At 41.3% G+C, this 23,648-nt stretch overlaps 1 protein-coding gene across 2 annotated transcripts in view; it reads right to left on the bottom strand.

The window, feature by feature from the left end:
* Window positions 1–503: 503 nt before the first annotated feature.
* The window catches only part of HMGCLL1 (3-hydroxy-3-methylglutaryl-CoA lyase like 1), a 191,262-nt gene continuing 168,117 nt past the window's right edge, over window positions 504–23,648 (bottom strand). For both annotated transcript variants that reach the window (XM_069564084.1, XM_069564085.1), the window contains 2 exons: window positions 7,403–7,528; window positions 504–3,001 (listed from right to left, as the gene is read on the bottom strand). In XM_069564084.1, coding sequence (XP_069420185.1) covers window positions 2,900–3,001; window positions 7,403–7,528 — 228 coding nt within the window. In that variant the 3' untranslated portion in view covers window positions 504–2,899. The remainder of the gene's footprint in view (window positions 3,002–7,402; window positions 7,529–23,648) is intronic.

Raw genomic sequence — 23,648 nt, 5'->3', positions numbered from 1 at the left:
CTTTTCCAATGAGTTGGTTTTCTATTTCCTGCAGTTTAAAGCAGCCTCGTGGACACTTTTACCAGAGCAGGAGGTGACTTCCACCTGAGCTGCTCAAAGGCAGGGTGCAAATAGTTTCTCAGTCCTCTCTTTCTCTCCTTCCCTCTCTTCTCACCTTCTTCCCTCACTCCATTCTGTACCCCTCCTCTCTCCCTTCCTCCCTAGCTTACCCATTCTTTCCTAGCTCTGTACCTCCAAAACTATCCTTTTAACTCTTAAACCTGCCCCACACAAGCATAAAACTTCTAACTTCTAGTCCACAAAGCATTTTGCAGATGATTATGAGTATTCACAACAATTTTTCACATGCCTATTTAATGTAGATTTCTGGAGGGGCTCCGGCTTTATGTTATCTCTCCTCTACTGCTGTGATAGGGATATTGGTGGTTCATGTATTCAATGCTAAGTGTCCTGTTACATGTCTAGAATTCATGCATATATATAGAAATGAATAGCCAGAGAAGTGCAGCTAAAGGATTATTTATTAAATGTTATAGTGATCAGAAGAAACAGCATAAAAGGGCATTGTCAATTTTCTCAGCAAGTTTCCTTTTCTTTGCTTTATGAATTTCATGAACCCAGAATTTAGAAAATGTCTACTTTTTACAGTAGTCTTAAAGGGCAGATGTCATAAAAGGTTACTTCTAAATGTACTTCATAATTGCTTTGCCATTCCTAAGCCTTTCCCCAGGGCTAACCCTGGTGTGGGTTTATGTGTGGGTAGTTTGTTTGGGTAGGTCCTATAGTGATTCCAAAGTTTCCTAGTTAGTGGAAATATAGCTTTGGGGGGATTCTGCCTCTGGAATTCAGGCCATTTTATTTGATTATGTGATCCCCACCCCATAAAAACCAGAAAAGAAACTCCCCTTAAGTTAAGAGAAGGGTTTAGATGGTTTTGGTGAAGAAAGGATAACAAACACCTAAAGCACAGACTTTTCCTGTGGCGTGTGATTAGGAAGCTTTGAGGTGCTCTGGGACATGAATAGGTGGGCTGCTGTACATGCAGTGCCGTGTGTGTGCTCGGCTGCACCTGGGGTTCTGACGACTCACTCTGCCTTTTGAAGAGTCCGTGGTGGTTTTCATTTCTAAACAGCCAAGTTTTCCCCTTCACTGTTTCTATAAGCAGTCTGCATAAACTGATGCTTTTTCCAAATATCACAAAACTAAGAACGCCACAGCTGCATAAGAGAGAGGAAAAGTCAGTCTCCTCAGAAGATGGGAAGGGAGGCATCCTGCTGTGCACTGGGGGGCAGGTGTCTCCTTCCTGCCCCCACTGCAGCACCATGCTCTTCCTGAAGAGAGCCGATGTAACAGATCCATAGAGAGGTGCCATAAGTTTGCTCTCTGCACTTCCTATGCCCCAGCACTAACCCAAATGCAGAGGGGCACTCAGTTCTGATGACAAGCTCCTGCTGTATCATCCATCACAACCTAGGCCTTAGCCTCCTCCATGGAAACTTAGTTTCTGTCCATTTCCAATATGTTTCCCTTGTAATCCTTTTATTGTAATTGTGTAGCCTTAAAGTTAACAGAGTAGTAATCAGCAATTCTCTTATTTTCTTGAATTTCTTTTTATTTCCTGTGGTTTTGATGAATATTTAATAGAAAGCCCACAATGCTCACTTTCATATCCAAGTTCTATTCAAATGTATTCAAAGATAAGATCACTGAGTGTCATTGGAAAGTCTACATAAATAGTAATAAAAATACTGACAATTTAGATCCACATGGAATAATACTGCCCCCATATGATTTGCATAGGTAATAGAAATATATTTTTCTTAACACAGCCCTCCTGTGCCTCTTCTCAACTTGGATATGTATTTGCTATTTCTGGCAATGTTATTACAGAAGATAACATTTCAGCCACTTCAACATTAAAAATAACCATAAAATGTCAATCCTCCCAAACAGATGTGATTTAATCAAACTACCCTGAATCAATAGAAAAATTCTGTTTTCATAAATTAATAACTACATTAATGTTCTTAGCATCATGGTGACATTCCTTGGACAACCTGGAAGTGAGCTGAAAATGAGAAAAGTGATTATAGTACTTGTATCTTTCTATTCTCATCATTGCAACTTAGACATTGGGATAAAAGTTGTACCTTTTGCTTCTCAATAGCTGAGTGACATTCTGTTGGTTTTCACTACACCTGATGAAAGGGAAAGCATGGTAAACTGGATGCATGTGGCAAACACAGGCGGTAAAATGTTTCCAGGATGCGGCATCTGGCCATTGACCACAGCCTCTTGGAACAAGATAAAATCACTGAAATAGTTAACAGATGTTAGCATAGTTGAAATATAAAAGTTCTATTGCTAAAAATTATGTGGGGTCAGATGGAGATTTGGCGCTTGGTCCATAATTTAACTGACTTGGCAAATGCAAAGTTGAGATCCAGAGGCGTATAATGTATAATACGGAGGCCACACACTTTGCACACCACACAGGGGCTCATAAACTACTGACGAAATGTACGCTGTGCTAAGCCAGCTTGATTAAGTATTAACACAGTATTTGATACTTAGGGAAATCTGAAGTCAATTTTCACGTCGACTAAATTAAAAAGTTATTTCTATAAGAGCAAAAGAGTGGTGGACTTTTCTCCAAGTTCAAAGGACGTCTGCAAATTTTATTATTTAGCCTTGGCTTGCGATTTACCTGATGACTGGTATATCTTCCCGTCCACTTCATAATCCATCCAGTGATACCCTTTTTCAAAGTATCTCTCTTTCTTTTTCCCACTTTTGTCTATTACTCCACATTTCAGAACAAGTTGACAGTAATGAGTTTCAGATGCATATCTGTAGCTGAAATGTAGCCTCTCAAACTTAAGTCACAAAGTCATTCAAGTCAAGCATTGAATGAGGCTTGTGCTACTTTGGAGTTTGTAGTTTTATTTACAGCTTTGCAGATGAAGTCACCAGCTTCCATCACTTTGTAAAGATTCACACCCTGGTGCGACAAAAATGACAGTGCCAGGTAGGAAGGGGGGTTCGGGAGAAAGAAGACAAAACAGATTTCTTTTAATTATATTAGTAGTTACTTAGCCATTTAAAATCATCAAACAAATGTTCGTTATTATTGGGGGATAACATTTGTCTCCATAAATTATGTAGATTTTAGATTTTTCTGCTTTCTTAAGACATATCTTGAATCTGACCCTAGGCTAACCGCACCTGAATAATCCAGTGTAATTATGCTGGTACCCGAACTCTATGGAGGACAACAGTAGAATCAGAAGGAATGAACAAATATCAGCGAAGGGCAATTAAAAGGATAATGCTTTGGAGCAGTTTACAGATAAGGACTTGGCAGGGGGATCTCATAGTATATCTTAGTATATAAACAAACAAGCCTGATAAAGCTGTAAGAGACATAGGAATGATGAATGCATGCTTAATTTCTAACCACATCCAGAAACACGATTACTGGCATGAAACTGAAGGAGGTAGTTTAATAAAATGAAGTAGTATTTAGTCCACATCTGGAACTTGTTTGCCTGAGAGGTTGTACTGACTGGGAGCATAAATAGGATCAACAAAGGCTTTGGTAAATCCATGGATGACAGATCGGCAGTTGGGTATGAAGGCCAAGTTCAGTGCAGGCTCGTCATCTTGGGCTTGGCGGAGCCAAGGATCACCACCGAGGTTTCCAACCCGCACAGCGCCGTCACTGGCAGGGACTGGGGGGGGCAGAGCGGTAGGCAGGTTAACCAGAGATTTGCCCCCATGCAGCACTTTGTAAGCTCCTATGTCTTCCTTCAACATGGACTGGAAACAACGTGGACTTAACTGAACTGACTCAAGCTCCTTGCTATTAAGGAGTAGCTTTTAAAATTTATGTAAATCTTATGTTTTCTTAAAATGAACAAGTATAAATACTCACAGGGGCTTTTCATACCAGTGATGATAAAGAGATCATAACTTTAATATAGCTAGTTATTTCTCTCTAGAAACTTTCAGAGCACTGTTTTCTTTGCAGTTACCTCTGCTCAAGAATCACCAAAAGTAATTTGTAAAATGACATGTAAATCATTTTCATGTTTCTTTTTATTGTGAAGTTGCTTTTGGGACACTGACACTTGATTTGGTTTTGTATTGGTTTTGGGTGGAGTGTCCTTTAGGCATAGCTTGGTTTCACATTCTTAATGCAGCGATATGCAAATTTTGTAAGTAATAAGTTACATAAGGTTTTTCATTTCTGAATTACATCTAACAAAAGATCATAAGATTTTAGGCATCAAATTTCTTTGCTTTCCAGTAATTTCCATTTATAGCAATTATGCAGTGGGATTGGTTGGTATCACAGCAAAGAAGAATTTTGTTTTGGCCTTCTCTAACTTAGTAACTAAGTTGTGTCTGACTCTTTTGCGACCCCATGGGCTGTACTCTGTCAGGCTTCTCTGTCCATGGCATTTCCCAAGCAACAATACTGGAGGGAGCTGTAAGGGATACTCCCAACCCAGGGGTCAAATCTGTTTCTCCTGGATTGGCAAGCAGATTCTTTACCACTAAGCCGCCCTGGAAGCCCAATGAAAAGGCACCTTTTTGAGATAATGTGGCATTTATACTTAAATCATTTCAGCATTTAAACCAGGAGCTTAAATGTTAATGTACTATGATACATTATGAGGCTTCAAGAACTTCACATAGACTATGGTTTCTGTCTTTAGGTTGCCTGCGGTCAAGCAGAATATGTGGACCCCTAAACAGGAAAGCCTGCACTGCAGCTAAAGTAACCAAGAGAGAGAGATCCAGATGACCACGAGGGCAGAGCTGCAGGCAGGCCAACCCACTGAGGAAAAGGAAATGGGAATGAAAGGAGGGCAGCGTCTCTGGGGAGAGTTCCAGGAAGCGTAAATCCTGACCTGAGGCTTGTACAGAGAGTGTGAGTCCTTGAGAAGGAGGAGGAGGCATGAGGCACCATCAGTACAGACATCTGAAAAATACCATGGGATGTGTGGAAAGGAACGGGCAGAAGTGACTGGAAAAGGAAAAAATAAAAGGCCACAGTGTGTGGCAGAATACAGCCCTGCTTTTCAGGAAGTGGGAATCCATTGATACATGCCCAAACAGAAGCAAGGCATATTCATACGTGTATCTTAGATGAAATCTTCCATGGCAGCGTGGAGGACGAATCTGAAGGTCCCTGAAGTATGTGCCAAGTCACTTCAGTCGTGTCTGACTCTTTGTAACCCTATGGACTGTAGCCTGCCAGGCTCCTCTGTCCATGGGCTTCTCTAGGCAAGAATACTGGAGTCAGTTGCTGCGTACTTCTCAAGGGGATCTTCCCTACCCAGGGATCGAACCCTTCTCTCTTATGTCTCCTGCACTGGCAGGCCAGTTCTTCACCACTAGCACCACCTGGGAAGTCCCGCAGACCAGGATAGAGGATGAATATCCACGGAAGATATCAGGACTTGTACTGATGTAGTTACAGCAAGGGAAGGAAGGAAGGGACAAGCAACCAAAACAGTTTAGAAGCTGAAGCAGTGGCTCTTGCTAACTGCGTAGGCATGGGAGCCACAGTGATACAGGTTCCACAGAGAGCCTTGGTTTGTTGGTTGCTACCCAACATAACAACTTAAATTGTGAAATTCTTGGAAATGGAAACGGGTTATTTGCAGCTGGACCCAGACAGCCTGACTCATTGTGAAGCATCAACTGAGTTCAACCGAGTTATATAAATCTTCAAGAAAGGATTTCTATGGCTTGAGAGTTTAGGATTAGGAGATGAAAACTATTATATACAGAAGGGATAAACAAGGCCCTACTTGGAACTATATTCGATATCCTGTGATAAACCATATTGGGAAAGAATACAGTAAAGAATTTGTGTATGTGAATATATATATGTGTATATATACATGAGTCAGTTTGGTGTACAGTGGAAATTAACACAGCATTGTAAGCCAACTATGCTTCAATGAAATAAATAGGAAAAAAAAGAGAAAATATTTCTCCTTTTTTCAGGTTCTGTCACGGTCATACCTCTCTAATAGAAACGATGGAAATGATCAGACTACTCAGTAATAGCTGTTCCTAAGTGGGGGAGGAGGAGAAGGGGACGACAGAGGATGAGATGGCTGGATGGTATCACCGACTCGAGGCACACGAGTTTGGGTGAATTCTGGGAGTTGGTGATGGACAGGGAGGCCTGGCGTGCTGCAATTCATGGGGTCGCAAAGAATCAGATACGGCAGAGAGACTGAATTGAACTGAACTGAACCAGAGAAGAGAGGCAACAGCTTCTGGTATTTAACGCCAGGTGATATTAATCTTTCGATGAACAGGATTGAGTGTCTCTAGGCAACAGGCACATATGAATACATTGTAATACTAGCTCTCCATCTCCAGGGGGAGCTGAACACAGAAAGAAGACGGTGCTACAACCGAGGAAGACACTGAAAGAATCCTGGAACACAGAGGAGAGGACCCCATCAGTGTGGCCCTGGGGAATCAGCAGGGAAATACTAAAAGGTGAAACCGAGGATGAGGAGGAAGGCCCTTGCAGCGGGCGGGGAAAGCAGGAGGGAGGGGCGGAGCTGAGAAACTGGAAGCGCTGGGAAGGACGCCGCGGACAGTCAGCTGGGCAGGAGCGCCTCTCAGCAGAGCGAGGGAAGAGCAGAGAGGCGAGGGAGGGGAGGACAACCCCATTCTCTAGTCCAGGTGGTGATTTGTACATCTCAGAAAACATAGGAATTTCTGATCATCTGTGAACAGCGTTTTTGCCTTTTATACTTTTCCCTAAAAGACTCTTAGAGGTCAGTAAGTCATTTTAACAAGCATGTGGCAAGACAAGGCAGTGATTCTGGTGGGTGTTGTTATAGGGCCTGTGCCTTTCTCAGATACCACTTCAAAGAGACTACTCTTGCCGGCCAGTGTTTGGCATGCTAAGTGTTATTAAACTCTGCTCCTCCACTGGCCATTTTAAAATGGCCCTGGGCTCTCTTCCAGAAAGCCCTACTTGTCACCGTGAGAAAACCAAGTTCCCAGTTTTCCTCCAAGGAAAACAAAACAGCAAAAACAAAAATCATAAAAGCAAAGACAGGCTCTAACTCACAAAGTGTGTGACATCAAATGAGATACTAGATAAAAAAGTACTTTGGAAGTCATGAAGCAGTAAAGAAAAAAAAAAGTGAAATGGTAGCATTATTGGTGATTGAGCTATAGCAATAAGTTCTTTTATGAAGCCCCCCTCAAGAATCTTTATTGTATTTTCCCATTGTGCATTTTAGGAAGGAGCAAAAGTGTAGTAAAACTGGACCTCAAAGTTGCTTCCCAAATCTGAGACACATTCCAACTTCAATCTGCAAGGAATGTATAAATATTAAAATATGCTATAGTAACTTACCGTATTAACCCCCAGGCCATTAAGCATGTAGATCAAATCCTCTGTGGCTACGTTCCCAGAAGCACCTTTTGCATAAGGGCAACCGCCTAGTCCGGATACTGCAGAATCCACTACATTAATGCCCATCTGGAAAACAAACCCAAACGCCCAAGCTTGTCTCTTTACTGTATGTAAGTTGCTGCGTTTCTATTTAACCTGTTCCAAAGAGCAAATAAGGAAAATCTGAACCATGATCCCACTCTATTCCCTTACCCACCTGCTGCTGGAACATTCCCAAGGTGGACTTCTTTTCTGAATAATCTCATCTTTCAGGCTAACAGAAACTCTTAAAAGATCTCAGGAATGACAATAGTCTTAGATCAAAATTGAAACGGTGTTCTGATTGATAACAGAACAAAGGTAGGGGGTGAAGCTTGAAGTAAGATCAATTCATACCTAGGGTGTATTCTCCAATCTAATTTTGAGCTTTATTCTAACAGCTGTGTATAATCAATATGAAATATTTTCAACAGCCAGACCCAAAAAATCAAGATGCCTTAGAAGACAAGTTGGGGATGTCTCTGTGTTTGAAGCTGTGTTTTGTGGGGTCAGTTCATCCACTCCGTTCACCCAGTGTTTATTGATTAATCACTTTGATTAATTTGCACACAAAATCTGGATGTTTTGGGAGAAGTGAAGAGCCATTTAAGAGGCAGGACATCCACCATCAACAACTGCACCAGTTCACACTTACTGGGTTCTCACTAAGTGCTAGATATTATTATTAACACCATATGATGCTGATTCATAATCCCTACAAAGCCCCATGAGATGGATACTCTTCCATCATTCTCAAATCACAGATGAAGAAACTCAAGCACAGAGGGATCGCATAATTTGTCCCAGGTCACCTCTGTCTCCAGAGGATTCCCACTCTGCTCTGGTCTGTAACCTCTGGAAACATGCAAGTTGGTTCACATTATACATCTGGGGAGATCCGAGATGGACAGTCTCCATGGGCTGGAAAAGCTGTGGAAGACATGAGCACAAATGGGTCTGAAAAGGAACCCCTGAGATCAGACTCGAGTAACTCAAGAAGAGAGGTGAGCAGAGAAGGCCTCCGTGGAATGTGACAAATGGGTCATCAGGAGCCACCTGAGGGCTAATCTGATTCTTTGCTCCTGGACATTGGCAAAAATGGCCATGGCCTCATCCACAACAAGAGGCACTGGGAAGCAGAGCCCTGATCACCCTGCTGGGTCAGGGGTTCTAAATCACAGAAGCAGAATCACACATTGTTGCTACAGCTTCAGTTTATGATTCTGGAGGTCTGAGCTGGGACTTGAAAATCTGAATTTTTAACAAGATTCCAGATGCTGTTCTCACTGATGTCCTGGGGAATTGCGCTTTCTTTCTCCTTTTCTTTTTTGATAACATTTTTGTTTTAGATTTTCAGACAATTTGGGAAGAAAGTGCAGAGCATTCCCATACAATACATACCATTTCCCCTACTGTTCACATCTTACATCATTACGGTATACTTGTCACAACTAATGAACACATCTGATATGATTAACCGAGGTCCACACATGATGCAGATTTCCCCGGTCTGGAAGCCATTGTCTTTTTTCTGTTCTGGGAACTCATCCGGGTACCACATTGCATTTAGTTATCTTGTCTCAGGATGCTGTGGCTGTGACATCTTCTCAGCTTTCACCGTTCTTTGTCCTCATTGACCTTGACCATTTTGAGGTGTACCTGTCATGCGTTTTGTACAATACCTTTGAACGTGGGTTTTGTCTTATGTCTTCTCATGGTTAGACTGGATTCCTAAACTTTTGTGAGCAGGGCAACACAGATGAGATGCCAGTCTAGACACATCATATCAAAGGCACGCTCCACATGGTTATAGTTTATGACTGATGATGTTCACCTTGATCCCATGCCCTGTTTCCCACGTGGTACTTTTTGGGAAAAAAAAAAGTCACTGTGTGCAGCTCAGATTTAGGAGTGGATAATATGTACCTAAATTATTTATAAGCCAGCCATATGGGAGATTTGTCTGTTCTCCCATCATCATTTATTTCTTCAAACATTTGTTTGTATCAGTAGAGACTCACAGGTATTTATTTAGTGCTTTGCGTTGAGTTCCAGTATTCCTTTATATGCCTTGTCACTCATGTTGTTTGAGATCTGGTCACTGGGGGCTCTTCAGTTGGTTCCTTTAACATGCTAAGGGGGCTGTGTTTTTTTAATTGATGTGCAGTTGATTTACAAGGCTGTGCTAATTTCTGTACAACAACATTCAGATATATATATGCATATATATACATAGATATATTCTTTTTTATATTCTCTTCCATTATGGTCTATAAAGCTGCCCATTTTTAATAAATTTTCTAGATATTCCCTTGTGAGGTCTAGGTTGTTTACCCGTTTTCCCAAGAGCAGAACCAAACGCCATGGATGTCTCTGTGACTAATGCAAGTTTCCAGATATAATTCGTTTGCTTCTGTATGTCTGTCTCCACTTGTTATCCTCTGCAACATGGGAAGGTCTATATGGCTCTTCTTCCATTACCACGACCTCTCTCAAAGTTTAATTGTATTTGGATGTTATTAACTGACCATCTGAAGTACTGGTCCATTTAGGAGCGTCCACATTTGTGGTGAATATAAATAGTAAGTATAAAGAGTTATGCTCTAGGAGTGACAGTGGTGAAGTTGTCCAGTAGTTGGCCAGTACAAAGGTTAGGACAGAGGCTCATCTCTGGGAGTCAATCAAATTTATCTACTCTGTTGAAATGAATCTATCACTCAAGGAGACAAAAGTTTCAGCGATTTTCAGTCCCTACCAATTATAACCACCTGGGGCCCTTTTAAAAATAACACACAAGCTTCTTCTCCCCAGGATCTCTGTCTGGAAGTGAGTCAGCTTTGGTATTTCCTTAAAGCTCCCCCCTGGTGATTCTCTTGAGTAATTACCTGTGGGAACTCCTGAGGCAAGGTTCTCATCTATCTCAGCCCTTATCAGCTGTGGGTATGAGTGAGCTTTCATTTTGAAGATGCTCTGTACCCTGAGGTAGCAGAGTTAAAAATGATGGATCAACTTCAACAAATCAGTGTTTGAAAGAACACTCCCAAAAGTATGTGAAGTAGTGAATGCAAGTAGTACCTGCATGATAGCTGGAAGATAGCTTCAGCCTACCAGGAGAGCTTATGATCTGTAAAATTTTCTGTATGTGTATTCAGTTCGGTCGCTCAGTCTTATCCAACTCTTTACGACCCCATGGACTGCAGCACTGCCAGGCCTCCCTGTCCATCACCAACTCCTGGAGCTTGCTCAAACTCTTGTCCATCAAGTCGGTGGTGCCATCCAACCATATCATCCTCTGTTGTCCCCTTCTCCTGCCTTCAATCTTTCCCAGCACCAGGGTCTTTTCCAATGAGTCAGTTCTTCACATCAGGTGGCCAAAGTATTGGAGTTTCAGCTTCAGCATCAGTCCTTCCAATGAATACTCAGGACTGATTTCCTTTAGAATGGACTGGTTGGATCTCCTCGCCATCCATGAGACTCACAAGAGTCTTCTCCAACACCACAGTTCGAAAGCATCAGTTCTTTGACGCTCAGCTTTCTTTACAGTCCAACTCTCACATCCGTCCATGACTACTGGAAAAACCATAGCTTTGACTAGATGGACCTTTGTTGGCAAAGTAATGTCTCTGCTTTTTAATATGCTGTCTAGTTGGTCATAGCTTTTCTTCCAAGGAGCAAGAGTATGTATATTAGACTTCAACAAATAACAATGACAAAAAGGAAGTGTTGTTGGAACTGAAGATAAACAGGAAAACTTAAACTGGCAGGAAGATGAATGATAATTATTTTTCTATTGTGCAAGTAATTTATAATTAGTCTCAATTACCAATATCTATCATGCTAGACATTCCTGTCAAAGTAGTTCTTTTTTGCAATAGTTCACAAATCCTAAGTAAATAATGAGGCAAAAAATAGAAACAAATAAATGTATATGGGTTTCCCTGGTGGCTAACATGGTAAAGAATCTGCCTGCAATGTGGGAGCTTTGGGTTCGATCCCTGGGTTGGGAAGATCCCCTGGTGGAGGGCATGGCAACTCACTCCAGTATTCTTGCCTGGAGAATCCCATGGACAGCGGAGACTTGGAGGCTACAGAGGAGCCATGGGGTTGCAAAGAGTCGGACATGACTGAGCGACTAAGTACAGGGTGAGTGTATATGTCTAAGACATGAAACACATCCCCTTATACATAGACTCATTACAGTATATTTTATATGGATAAAAATTAGGAAACCATCCAAATGTCTGTAATTGGGGCTAATTTAAATTAATTAAGGTGTAGTTGTAAAATGGAATGATAAATACTATGTAAATGCATAGTTAAGGGAAAGAAACAGATTATAAAATATTATAACAGTGTATGCAATCATAATCCCATTTTCTAAAAAAAAAAAAAGAATTTGGATGATACTATCAAAATGCTAAGAGTGATGATCAATGAGTTGCATGTAATTTATATTTAAATTCTTTTTATCTTTATTTTCCAATGACCCCACAATGAATGTAATTATACATATAATTAGAAAAAGAAAGGCTTCTGCAAACTGTAGCCTGTGACAGAATGACAGTAAATAAATCAGAGTGAGAATAAATCAACCTAAGACTGAATTCCTTGATTAACAACATTATTTTGCAACTGATTGGTCCTTCTAGGATTTGAGACTGCAGGCTAATGTGTGTACATAATCTCATAAAAGCAGACATGATCTGGGGGAAAGGCTCTCTGAAAACCAGTCCTTCCTTCTTTCCCGCCATCACATTCGCTCTGGAACAGATGAGGTTTCTGTGCGCATTAGTCACAAATTAATTGCATCAATTCTAAAAGCAGTATGTGGATTTCAAGTTTCAATAGCAAATTTAAAGAGTTTATTAAAGTACACCTTACCTGTGAAGAAGACGACTAAAATATGTGTTCCTTTTAAAGTCTCTTCAACAAAAACAAAAACAAATCCCAATCGTTTAAAACTAGAACTTTCAGGACTTCCATGGTGGTGCAGTGGTTAAGCCTTAGCCTTCCAATGCAGCGGACAAGGGTCCGAGCCCTGGTTGGGAACCTAGGATCTCACATGCCTGCACTCTGCCACTAAGGCCTAACACAAACAATCTTAACACATAAAAGCAGAACTTTCTACCCACTGTCCCCTCAACTCTGACCTCTATTAAATGTGTGATTCTTCCCCCCTGCAAAGAAAAGATCTTCTCAATGGACAGTGTTACCCACACAGTAAGTTAGATGGCTTTATTTATGAACAAGCTACTTTGGAAATTTCTAGTCATAGTCAGCTAAGAAAATGTGATTCCACTGTAGTATGTTTTCTTTATCTCTGTTTCCGTGTCTTATTAGAAATGGTACACATACAATGTAAACATTCTTAACAGAGCAGGAAGAAAAATATTATTTGTTCTCCTCATCTGTTATTTATGGTAAATAGAGGAAACATATGGTACTTTACTATTAAAATATAGTATTATAGTAAACACATTACATTTACAACAATATCATGCATTTGTTAGTAGGTGTGCCGCGTGGCTGGTTTTACCATACAAGAACCTGCATGAAAAGATTATTCTTAGACATTTCTTTACCTATGTCTCCAAACCTAAAACACTGCTTTCAGATTTTCAGTTTCCCGGTGTGTGTGTTTGTCTGTGTGGATGTAAGCACTCAAGCACAAATGATTTTCTGCACCATACAGTATGTTGCAAAAACAAAGGTCTGGGGTTTTGTTTTAAAAGAAATATTTTTGGATCAACAACCACAAGATGGCAATGCAACATCAAAATCCACCCAAGTTAAAGCCAAGCATTGAAATGCCCCTGGGTTCCAGCTCAGAAATGGCAAATATGAAAGTAAATAGCTTTATATTATGCAAATAAATATTTTTCTTACTTTAAAATAAGGATACTTTTACTAATGGTGTATAACACATCAAATGTGGTTCAATATAATCAATCTGTTTTTGTATTCTTCTTCCTTTGACTTCAACATGTTTATTTGTTGATCCATGTCTGAACCATTCTTGACTGTGATGGCTGCGAATTGATCTTTTTTTCCCCTAATTCCTCCATTTCTTCAGGACTTGGAATACATACACAGCCCTGAAGCACACGGAGATTAGTGTTAGAAATTAAAATTCCTATATATTTGGTCTGTCACTGAGAAGTAGGTCACTCTTAGCAAATGAGAAACCGTTCTCTCTAGAACTCAGGAAGTTAATTCTCCCTAAAATGAAATAAACTCAAATCTCAAAGGACGAAGGTGACCGAGGCTCCCACTTTCCTCAGAGTCATGATCAGAGCTGTTAACCCAGTGACACAGGTTATCCCAAGCCTTGTGAGTAGAGTTGTGAGCTCCATCTGCTTGAGCCCCAGCTGCGTACTACGACTGTAGGCTGATGAAAATGCAAAATACGAGAAGCTACTTCTTCTGGAAACTAGCAGATTATCTGTAGACACAGCATAAGCATTATCACTCTGTACTGCAATATCATATAAGCTCTGAGGAATGTTAATTTCTTTTAAATTTCACATCGTGGTTAGATGCCCAGATCACACTGATATGCTAACTGAAAATATCACCTTGACTTTTTCTCAGTGCTGTAAGAACGTATTCTCCAAATAAAACGGAAAAATATGAGAGGACAAATCAAAGATATCTTTTCCAAAATGTATAATCTTCCATATGTGTCTGATTTTCCAAATATCTCTGATAGGGAAATGATTCATTTGAGGATTTTAAGTTATTCATGGGGAAAAAGACAAACATTCATGTAAGAGGAAATATTAACAATATGCCCATCTTCCTAATATTTGTTCCCCTTCACTTGTTCCTCACAGCTAATGTGCCTGCCAACAGAGGATCATAGTTACCCACACGTGAGTGCTATTTCTCCCCCAGCGGCCAGGCCAGTCACTAGTGGGGTCACAGCATTCTTTCCAAGGAGACCAGATCTTGCCCTGAGATGCTTTCCATCCATCACTCTAAAAAGTTACCATATTCAGTTACAGTACCAACTACTTGCCATTCATGTGTATTGTGAACATACCATGGTTTGAAAACCTCAGACAATAACCATTGCCATACAAGAATAAAGCCCACTGTTTTCAACCACAGAAATTATACACCAGCATTGGCATGTAAATCATGACGCCTTGCTGTTGGGGTAAGTAAGCTAGTATGATGGATTACCAATGCTTTCATAGACCGTATTTCATCTCTGAAAAGGCTTTCCCACACGCCTCCTTTTACCCTGCCTCACCACACATGAGAGATTGTATTCATGCTTTCATTTAGTATATTGCAAATTGAGACAGAAAGAAGAGTGTGTACATAGGAAGCCACAAGAAAATGGAAAAATAGGTAAAGAAATTCTGAATTTCAGTAGATTGAGAAACAATCAATACCATCAGCATTAGCTGTGTGATCTTGAGGGTGTTACTTTCTCTGTCTGTTCGCCCAGCTGTAAAATGAATTTAATAGCACTAATGCACAGACTTTCTCAGGATACAATGTGATGTTCCATGGAAAACCCATACCCCATAGCTGGGTACATGACTCTTGAGAAGTCTTGGCTTTCACAGGCATACGACAAGGAGCTAGAGGCAGAGGGAGGATGTGGATGTGTTAAATGAAGCAGAGAGCTGGGGCAGAATATAGCAAGGGAGGCGTGCGAACGGAGACACAGGTGAGCTGGAAGCCACAAAGGACAGAGCTTATTGAGTAGGAGTGAAGAATGAGGCTGCACTAGATGAGAAATTAACAAAAAACACACAGTGGGAGTGCCCTGGCCGTCCAGTGCAAGGGGATGTGGCTTTGGTCCCTGGTCAGGGACTAAGACCCCACATACTGTCTGGCATCAAGTTCTAGTACAGCGACTTGCTGTTGCTTTTGTTTAAGGAAAAAAGAAAAGGAACAAACACTTAGGGAAGTGGGGATGAGTTTGGGATTAGGGCAGAAACATGGAGCTGAGCCAAGAAATTCATGGAGAAAACTGTGCTGTGAGGTGGGACAGAAGGAGAGGCCAAGTGACAGAGACTGGTGAAGGAACAGTAACCTCAAAGCTTCCAAGGAGAATCAATATTCAATCTCCTCAGAAACACAGCAACTAAGCTCATTGGCTGAGAATCCCAGCAAGAGCTGACCACTGCATTCCAGTTTCAGTGAGCTCTCACAGTGCCTCTGTGATTGCACAAAAGAGATGGATGGAGACCATGGTTACAAAACGAGAAGGAGGAAGGAAAGGAGATGGATGGATGACGAACACTGTGTGAACAAGGAAGATCTCGTATCTACAAAGGTGGAGCCTCCATGAATTTTTTCGTAACAATCTACAAATCATATTTTCACAGCCAGTATTAATCTCAAAAATATACAAGCAGCTCATGCAGCTCAATTCCAGAAAAATAAATGGCCCAATCAAAAAATGGGCGAAAGAACTAAACAGACATTTCTCTAGAGAAGACATACAGATGGCTAACAAACACAGGAAAAGATGCTCAACATCACTCATTATCAGAGAAATGCGAATCAAAACCATAATGAGGTACCATTTCACGTCGGTCAGAATGCCTGCTATCCAAAAGTCTATAAGCAATAAATGCTGGAGAGGGTGCGGAGAAAAAGGAACCCTCTTACACTGTTGGCTGCTGCTGCTGCTGCGTCGCTTCAGTCGTGTCTGACTCTGTGCTACCCCATAGACAGCAGCCCACCAGGCTCCCCTGTCCCTGGGATTCTCCAAGCAAGAACACTGGAGTTGGTTGCCATTTCCTTCTCCAATGCATGAAAGTGAAAAGTAAAAGTGAAGTCGCTCAGTCGTGTCCGACTCTTAGCAACCCCATGGACTGCAGCCCACAAGGCTCCTCGTCCATGGGATTTTCCAGGCAAGAGCACTGGAGTGGGGTGCCATTACACTGTTGGTGGGAATGCAAACTCGTACAGCCACTATGGAGAACAGTGTGGAGATTCCTTAAAAAATTGCAAATAGAACTGCCTTATGACCCAGCAATCCCACTGCTGGGCATACACACTGAGGAAACCAGAATTGAAAGAGACACGTGTATCCCAATGTTCATTGCAGCACTGTTTACAATAGCCAGGACATGGAAGGAACCTAGATGCCCATCAGCAGATGAATGGATAAGAAAGCCGTGGTACATATACACAGTGGAGTATTACTCAGCCATTAAAAAGAATGCATTTGAGTCAGTTCTAATGAGGTGGATGAAACTGGTGTCTAAAAGAAAAACACCAATACGGTACATTAACACATATATATGAAATTTAGAAAGATGGTGACCCTATGCAAGACAGCAAAAGAGACAAAGATGTAAAGAACAGACTTTTGGACTCTGTGGGAGAAAGCAAGGGTGGGATGATTTGAGAGAACAGCATTGAAATATGTATATTATCATAAGTGAAATAGATTGGCAGTCCAGGTTCGATGCATGAAACAGGGCACTCAAAGCTGGTGCACTGGGATGACCCTGAGGGATGGTACGGGGAGGGAGGTGGGAGGGGGCTTCAGAATGAGAAACACATGTACATCATGGCTGATTCATGTCCATGTATGGCAAAAACCAAATATTGTGAAGTAATTAGCCTCCAATTAAAATAAATAAATAATTTTTTTTTTTATAATCCCATATGTGCTTGATTGATTTTGGTTTAAAGGGAAGAAACTAAGCTCCAGAGCTCTGCAGGCATTCCCGAAAGCCACAGAGGTGCAGAGATTTGTCTGGAACTCAAGCGTTCATGCCACTAGGCCCTCGTGCTTCTGAAGCTGCGCTGGTAGGAGGTAAGTTATTTCCACTTTCAAAATGGATGTTAGTGGGAGGCCTGCCTAATGTTGTGAAAGCATAACTAAATGTTCAAAAAACAAAAAATACAACGTTCAGAGAAAAAGAATGGGAAGCACAGTGGTGCTGACAAAGAACTAACCGTGTTATTAATACTTACAAACCAGGCAGGGTTGGTAAGTATGGGAAGATTACACCTTTTTTTTTTTAATAAGTCAAAGCAGCAAGCAATATATATTAGCATAGTGAGGTCAAGAGCTTCAAGATACCTCACTCCATAATGCCCTCAGTACATGGCACAATACTGAGAACAGAATAAGTTACTGTTCAACTACTTTTCAAAGAATAACTGAACAAATGATGTGCATGGAATAAAAATGTTAGCAGCATCAACCCCTGAGTGCAAGTACATTTGAATTGAACTTGATCCAATCCAACTAGAGAGACAGAACAAGGTGTCGAGGATAGCAAAATCAATGAGACGTTTCAGCAGACCAGTACATATTTTGCTTGCTCCCTAAACCTTCTTCTCTTGAAAATGCTTTCTCATAATGACAGGTTTATGGAACCTGCTTATTTGCTCAGTCACTATTAATCTTGGCACAGCTATTGGAACTGAAATTGAGTCAATCATGGGCTCCTCCCCCAGAATGTGGAGTAGAGACAAAGACAGGCTCTATCTTTCTAAGAGATGAGATGTACAACGTATGAGCTATAGACAAGTATGCAAATGTGGGAGACCTGGATTCGATCTTTGGGTTGGAAAGATCCCCTGGAAAGGGAATGATTACCCACTCTAGTATTCTGGCCTGGAGAATTCCATGGACAGAGGAGTCTGGTGGGCTACAGTCCATGGGGTCGCAAAGAGTCAGACCCAACTGAGAGACTTTCACACACACACACACACACACACACACACACACACACACGTACATGCACAATGAGAAGCAGAGACATGTGGTCTATAACTGGGGGTAGAATGGGATATTTGAATTGGAGAGATGCCACCTGCATTCCAGACAGTTTTTTGGTCCTTCCTGAGCCCCAGCTTCATAGTCTCCCCACCTTTGTTTTTGAAGTAACATTTAATGAGAGCTGTACCAAACAAACAATGCAGTGATGCTAGGAAACAGTCACATATCTATCATCCTCATTCTATACGTGCGGAACTTGAGCCACAAAATGTGTACTGTGATGCGCACAGTGATACACTCTGCAAATAGCAAGAGCTGAGACTCAGTGCCAGGGTGAATGCTTCCAAGTCTCAGGTCTCTACTTGTCTTGGGCCTTTAAGAGGTTTCCCATTCACACCCTTAATTCCTCACAACAGCATCTCTCTCTCTCTCTCTCTCTTTTTTTTTTTTTTTTTTTTTTGCTAAAGTCAGCTTGAGTTAGCTACTGCTGCTTGGAAACAAAGAACATTTACTGACACCTCCTTCAGCTAATGACCTGGTAGAGAAGATATTCACAAATACAAAGAACTTGATGCCGAGTGTAGCAGCTATTATGAAAATTACAAATAAAGCTGTTTAGGAACGTTAGAAAGATGGTTTCTGTATTTTGTCGAGAAGCAAGAATGGGTGGGGCTAGGTGAAGTTTGATGGCTGGCTTGGTGCTGAATTGGCCCTTGAAGGATGTTGACACATGGGGGATGGCAAGCAGAAGGGATATTCTACAGGGAGGGAACAGCTTGAGAAAATACACAGATGATGAATGGGTCAAGGGTCCACCGAGATTCTAAGGAGACTTTTACGTAGGGAGACTTGGGGTGTGGGTGGAGGCGAGCTCCCAATCATGAGAGACCCTGCATGCCATTCTACAGGAGCTAAACTTTATTCTCTGGGAAATAAAGACCTACCTAAAGTTCATGAAAAATTATGCCATTGCTAGCATTTTGCTTCAAACATTTTGTTAGCAAGGGAATAATACCTGAGATGAATACAAAGCTGAGAAATATCCAAGTACAAATACCAGTCAGAAACTCAGTGAAATGCATCCAGTCAATGGTGGTGAATATTTAAAATGGAGCAAAAGTGAAAAATATTGTCATACAGGAATGAATTTGAGATAAATTTATGAGTTAAAATAGTGCCTAAATGAATGAAGACTAATGGAAGATAATATACTAAATGAAGTAAGTCAGAAAAAGACAAATATCATATGATATCCTTCTATGTGGAATCTAAAAAAGTGATACACATAAACTTATTTAGAAAACAGAAACAGAGTCCCAGATTTGGAAAACCAACTGTGGTTACCAGAGGGAGAAGAAGAGGATGAATTAGGAGTTTGGGATAAGCAGATATACACTGCTTTATATAAAAGCAATAAACAAGGACCTATTGTACAGCACAGGGAACTCTATCCAATATTTTTTAACAATCTATAAGGGAAAAGAATCTGAAAAAGAATATACATATGCATACATATATGGTTGTGTGTGTGCATATATATATATATATATATATATATATATATATATAAAGAGGTGTGTGTGTGCTAAGTGGCTTCAGTCGTGTCTGACTCTTTGCAACCCCATGGACTGTACCCCACCAGGGTCTTCTGCCCGTGGAATTCTCTAGGCAAGATTACTGGAGATGCTGCCATGCCCTCCTCCAGAGGATCTTCCTGACCCAGGCATTGAACCCAGGTCTTATGCATTATAGATGGTCTCCTGCATTGGCAGGTAGGTCCTTTGCCACCAGCCCCACGCAGATTCTTTACCATCTGAGCCACCAGGGAAGCCCATTTATTAATATATCTGAATCATTTTGCTGTAATCTGAAACTAACACAATATAAACCAACGCATGCAAATCAACTATACTTCGATTTTAAAAAGACTAATGGAAGAAAAAGGTGTCATTAACAAAAGTTCTGTGATTTCTAACTTAGCAACTAAATGGAGGCTGATCCGTGGAGTGGAGTGGAACATAGTATTGCCTCCAGTGTAAGGCAGACGTTGCTCTCTTGAAAATCATTACAGATATAGAAAATGAGAAATTTAACACCTAATGTTTAACACCTTCTTGATTGTTGAAAACTAACTTTAACTCCTTTTTGTAAATCTTTCGTTACATACCAATTTCCACTTGTTCATCTGCATTGAAGCTAATCTCATGGTTTCAGTTCAGTTCAGTTCAGTCGCTCAGTCGTGTCCAACTCTTTGCGACCCAATGAACTGCAGCACGCCAGGCCTCCCTGTCCATCACCAACTCCCAGAGTTTACCCAAACTCATGCCCATGGAGTCGGTGATGCCATCCAAACATCTCATCCTCTGTCATCCCCTTCTCCTCCTGCCCTCAATCTTTCCCAGCATCAGGGTCTTCTCAGATGAGTCAGCTCTTCACATCAGGTGGTCAAAGTATTGGAGTTTCAGCTTCAACATCAGTCCTTCCAATGAACACCCAGGACTGATCTCCTTTAGGATGGACTGATTGGACCTCCTTGCAGTCCAAGGGACTCTCAAGACTCTTATCCAACACCACAGTTCAAAAGCATCAATTCTTCTGCACTCAGCTTTCCTTATGGTCCAACTCTCACATCCCTATATGACTAGTGGAAAAACCATAGCTTTGACTAGACGGATCTTTGTTGACAAAGTAATGTCATGGTTTGGTAATACTCAAACTTATGATTCAATATTCTTGTAAACTTAAAGTATTGATCTCCATGGGGCAGTAAAATAATTTTTAAAAATAATGTTGTGCTTCCTGGGTACTTGAGAAGAGTCAAAGGCTCTTCCTCTCTGCTGAGTACGAGGGATGTATTGGCACTCAGAACCAGTTGGGGGTAATAAATGATAGAAATTCCAGATAGATTTAGAGGAGCCTTAGAACAGAGAAGACTGGTTCTGCTTCCAAAGGCATGAGCTGGAGGGAAATGACAAGACTCACAATCTCCCATCCAGCTGTAGGGTGCCAGGGCAGCAAAGGCTGGATGAGGTGCCTGGCAAGTGGGGCTCAAGGCAGCCCGAAAGAGGACAGGGCACTCGCATCTGGCATGGAAAGCATACAATAATTTCTTGTTTCCCTCGTAGGATTGGTGGACAGGAACGAAGTAGGATCATGACCAAAATGAGGCAGAGAATAGGCCAACATCCACAGACTGGGGACCATCACAAGGAGAAAGGGTGAACAGGTTGGGGAGCTCCATCTCAGGGCAACAAGGGAGGACTAACATGCCCTCCAACAAGGTGACTCCTGCCCAGTGGCAGGGTTATAATTTAGCGCCCTTCAAACTTGGCTCTCCTGTAGAAATAGGAGGAAAAGATGTGCAGCAGAAGCTTAAGCTGATGAACATGAAGCTGATGAATGCATTCAGCCATTTATTAGGAGATATTTACTGGGGGGCGTTTAAATGGAAGGATTCATTAAACTGGACATTGTTATTTATTTACATGGATAATAAAGTTTAAAATAATGTATATTACTCTGTCACTGTATGAGTATTACTACTTATGTCTTTATTGTTCATTTTCAATAGCTCAAATTCAACTTGATTTCTAAATGAGTGGCCAAGGACCTTGTTTATGCTAGAGCCACCATGATCAAAATGCCTCACCAAATAGTTATGGTAACAATGGTATTAATTTTTCTAAGCAGTGAATACAGTTTAAAAGAAGAGAAAAAGCTGAGTGCACATGAAATGCAGGATGGTTTTCTCCCCACTTAAAGCAAGTCATTCAAAAAAGGTGGGAAAATAAAAGTAGGTATAATTACAATTTTACATGTAGGAGATGAAGGAGGTTTGAAGCCAACCAACACATCTGGAAAACATGGTATAACCGATGTATGAGGCATTTGTTGGTATTTATCTTGGGTGAAATATAGAGGTAGGGGATGGCTGTAGTTGCATAGTTCAAGACCATTACCTGGTCAAGAAAATAGACATATTCTGTATAATTTCAGAGGAAAATAGGGGTAGATTTTGTTTGATTACGAGAAATAACTCTCTAGCCATTTAAAGCTCCTCAAACTTGAATGGGTTCACTCTCAAAATAACGATCTCCCTGCCACTGAAAGTATTAAAAGACAATCTAAAGGTTGTATACTGAATCCTTTATGTAGTGACCGAAGCTTATTGACTTTGAGGGTTTTTAGGGTTTTATCCACTCTTAAGGCTTCCTATAAATGCATGTTGAATGTAGCTTGTTCAATACCATCTAATTTAGCCATAAAGCTATGGACCTAGTGAAATGAAGTTAGAAGCAAGGGCTTCTGCTATTGTAGTTGAGGCAATACATCACTGAGGTAGGTCCATTCCTTGGACCATGTGAGAGGAAAATTATAAGCAAGACAGTGACTTTTGGGGAAGGCCACATGTTGTAAGCCGCCAGATGGCATCCAACCGGGATGTGCAATGCCAACAGCCAAGAAAAAGTCATATAAAACACAGTTTTAAAAGAAAAAACATTTGTTGAAGATTCTCCTGAAAGGTGCCAAACCCACACATACTTGGTATTTGTGGTGAGGCTGCCAAATACCATGGGTTTACAAAAGCTTCCATATGACCTATAACATATTTGAGGATTTTTTTTTAACTTTAATACTTCTAACCACCTAAAATTCAATGCCACCTCTCATTAAGTATGAAAGTAGAAAAGCAGATGGAAATCTTCAGATCTGAGTGCAGTTCAAGGGCAATTTTGCTCACAGGTGAGATACTGTTAAGAGACAAAGAATCATGTGAGGGATACACAGGTAAATATACCAAATATCTATCATGGGGAAAAAAAAAAGGGCCAAATATCCTCTCTGGACAAGAATACAAGTTAGGCTTCTCAGCTTTCTCAACAGAACAAGAAAGGTACCATTCACACTTCTGTTCTTCAAAGGACACAGCCCTGTGAAAGTCAAGAGGATGGCTCCCGGAGGTCGTGCTTGTCCATTCCTTTTGTGTTTCTTATCACAGGGGACTGGTGGCTGCTTGGTGCATCTTCAAGTGCCCATGATCCACAGGACTCCTGCAGGGTTCAGCCAACAGAAGGCTCCATGAGACGGAGGAGATGGAATAGCGTCCCCACGGACTGCTTCAGGTGGTACCTCTGTGGCTCCGAAGGCCCTCCTGACCGTGGTTCCAACTTCCTCCTAGTGACTGATGGTGAGCCCCAGGGACACTTACACTCCTTTGTCCATCCAGCCCGGGCGCCTAATGCAGTTCCAGCAGGGGTCCCCTTGCTGTTGCTAATCTCAGGAGCACCTCCTTAGAAGTGACGTATCCGGGGAGCGAGATTTAAGGAAACCCTTACTCTCAGAGCTGAGCAGAACAATGTCAGCACTTGAACACGAACACTTCCTAAAGTTTGTAGCCTGGGTTCCTGGATTGCCTGCCCAAGTCCAGGCCCTGCCCAGCTCTGGGGTGATTTACTGTCTGCT

This window comes from Ovis canadensis, chromosome 20 (assembly GCF_042477335.2).
Source record: "Ovis canadensis isolate MfBH-ARS-UI-01 breed Bighorn chromosome 20, ARS-UI_OviCan_v2, whole genome shotgun sequence".
NCBI lineage: Eukaryota > Metazoa > Chordata > Mammalia > Artiodactyla > Bovidae > Ovis > Ovis canadensis.
This window is presented reverse-complemented; position numbering and strand designations above follow the sequence as displayed.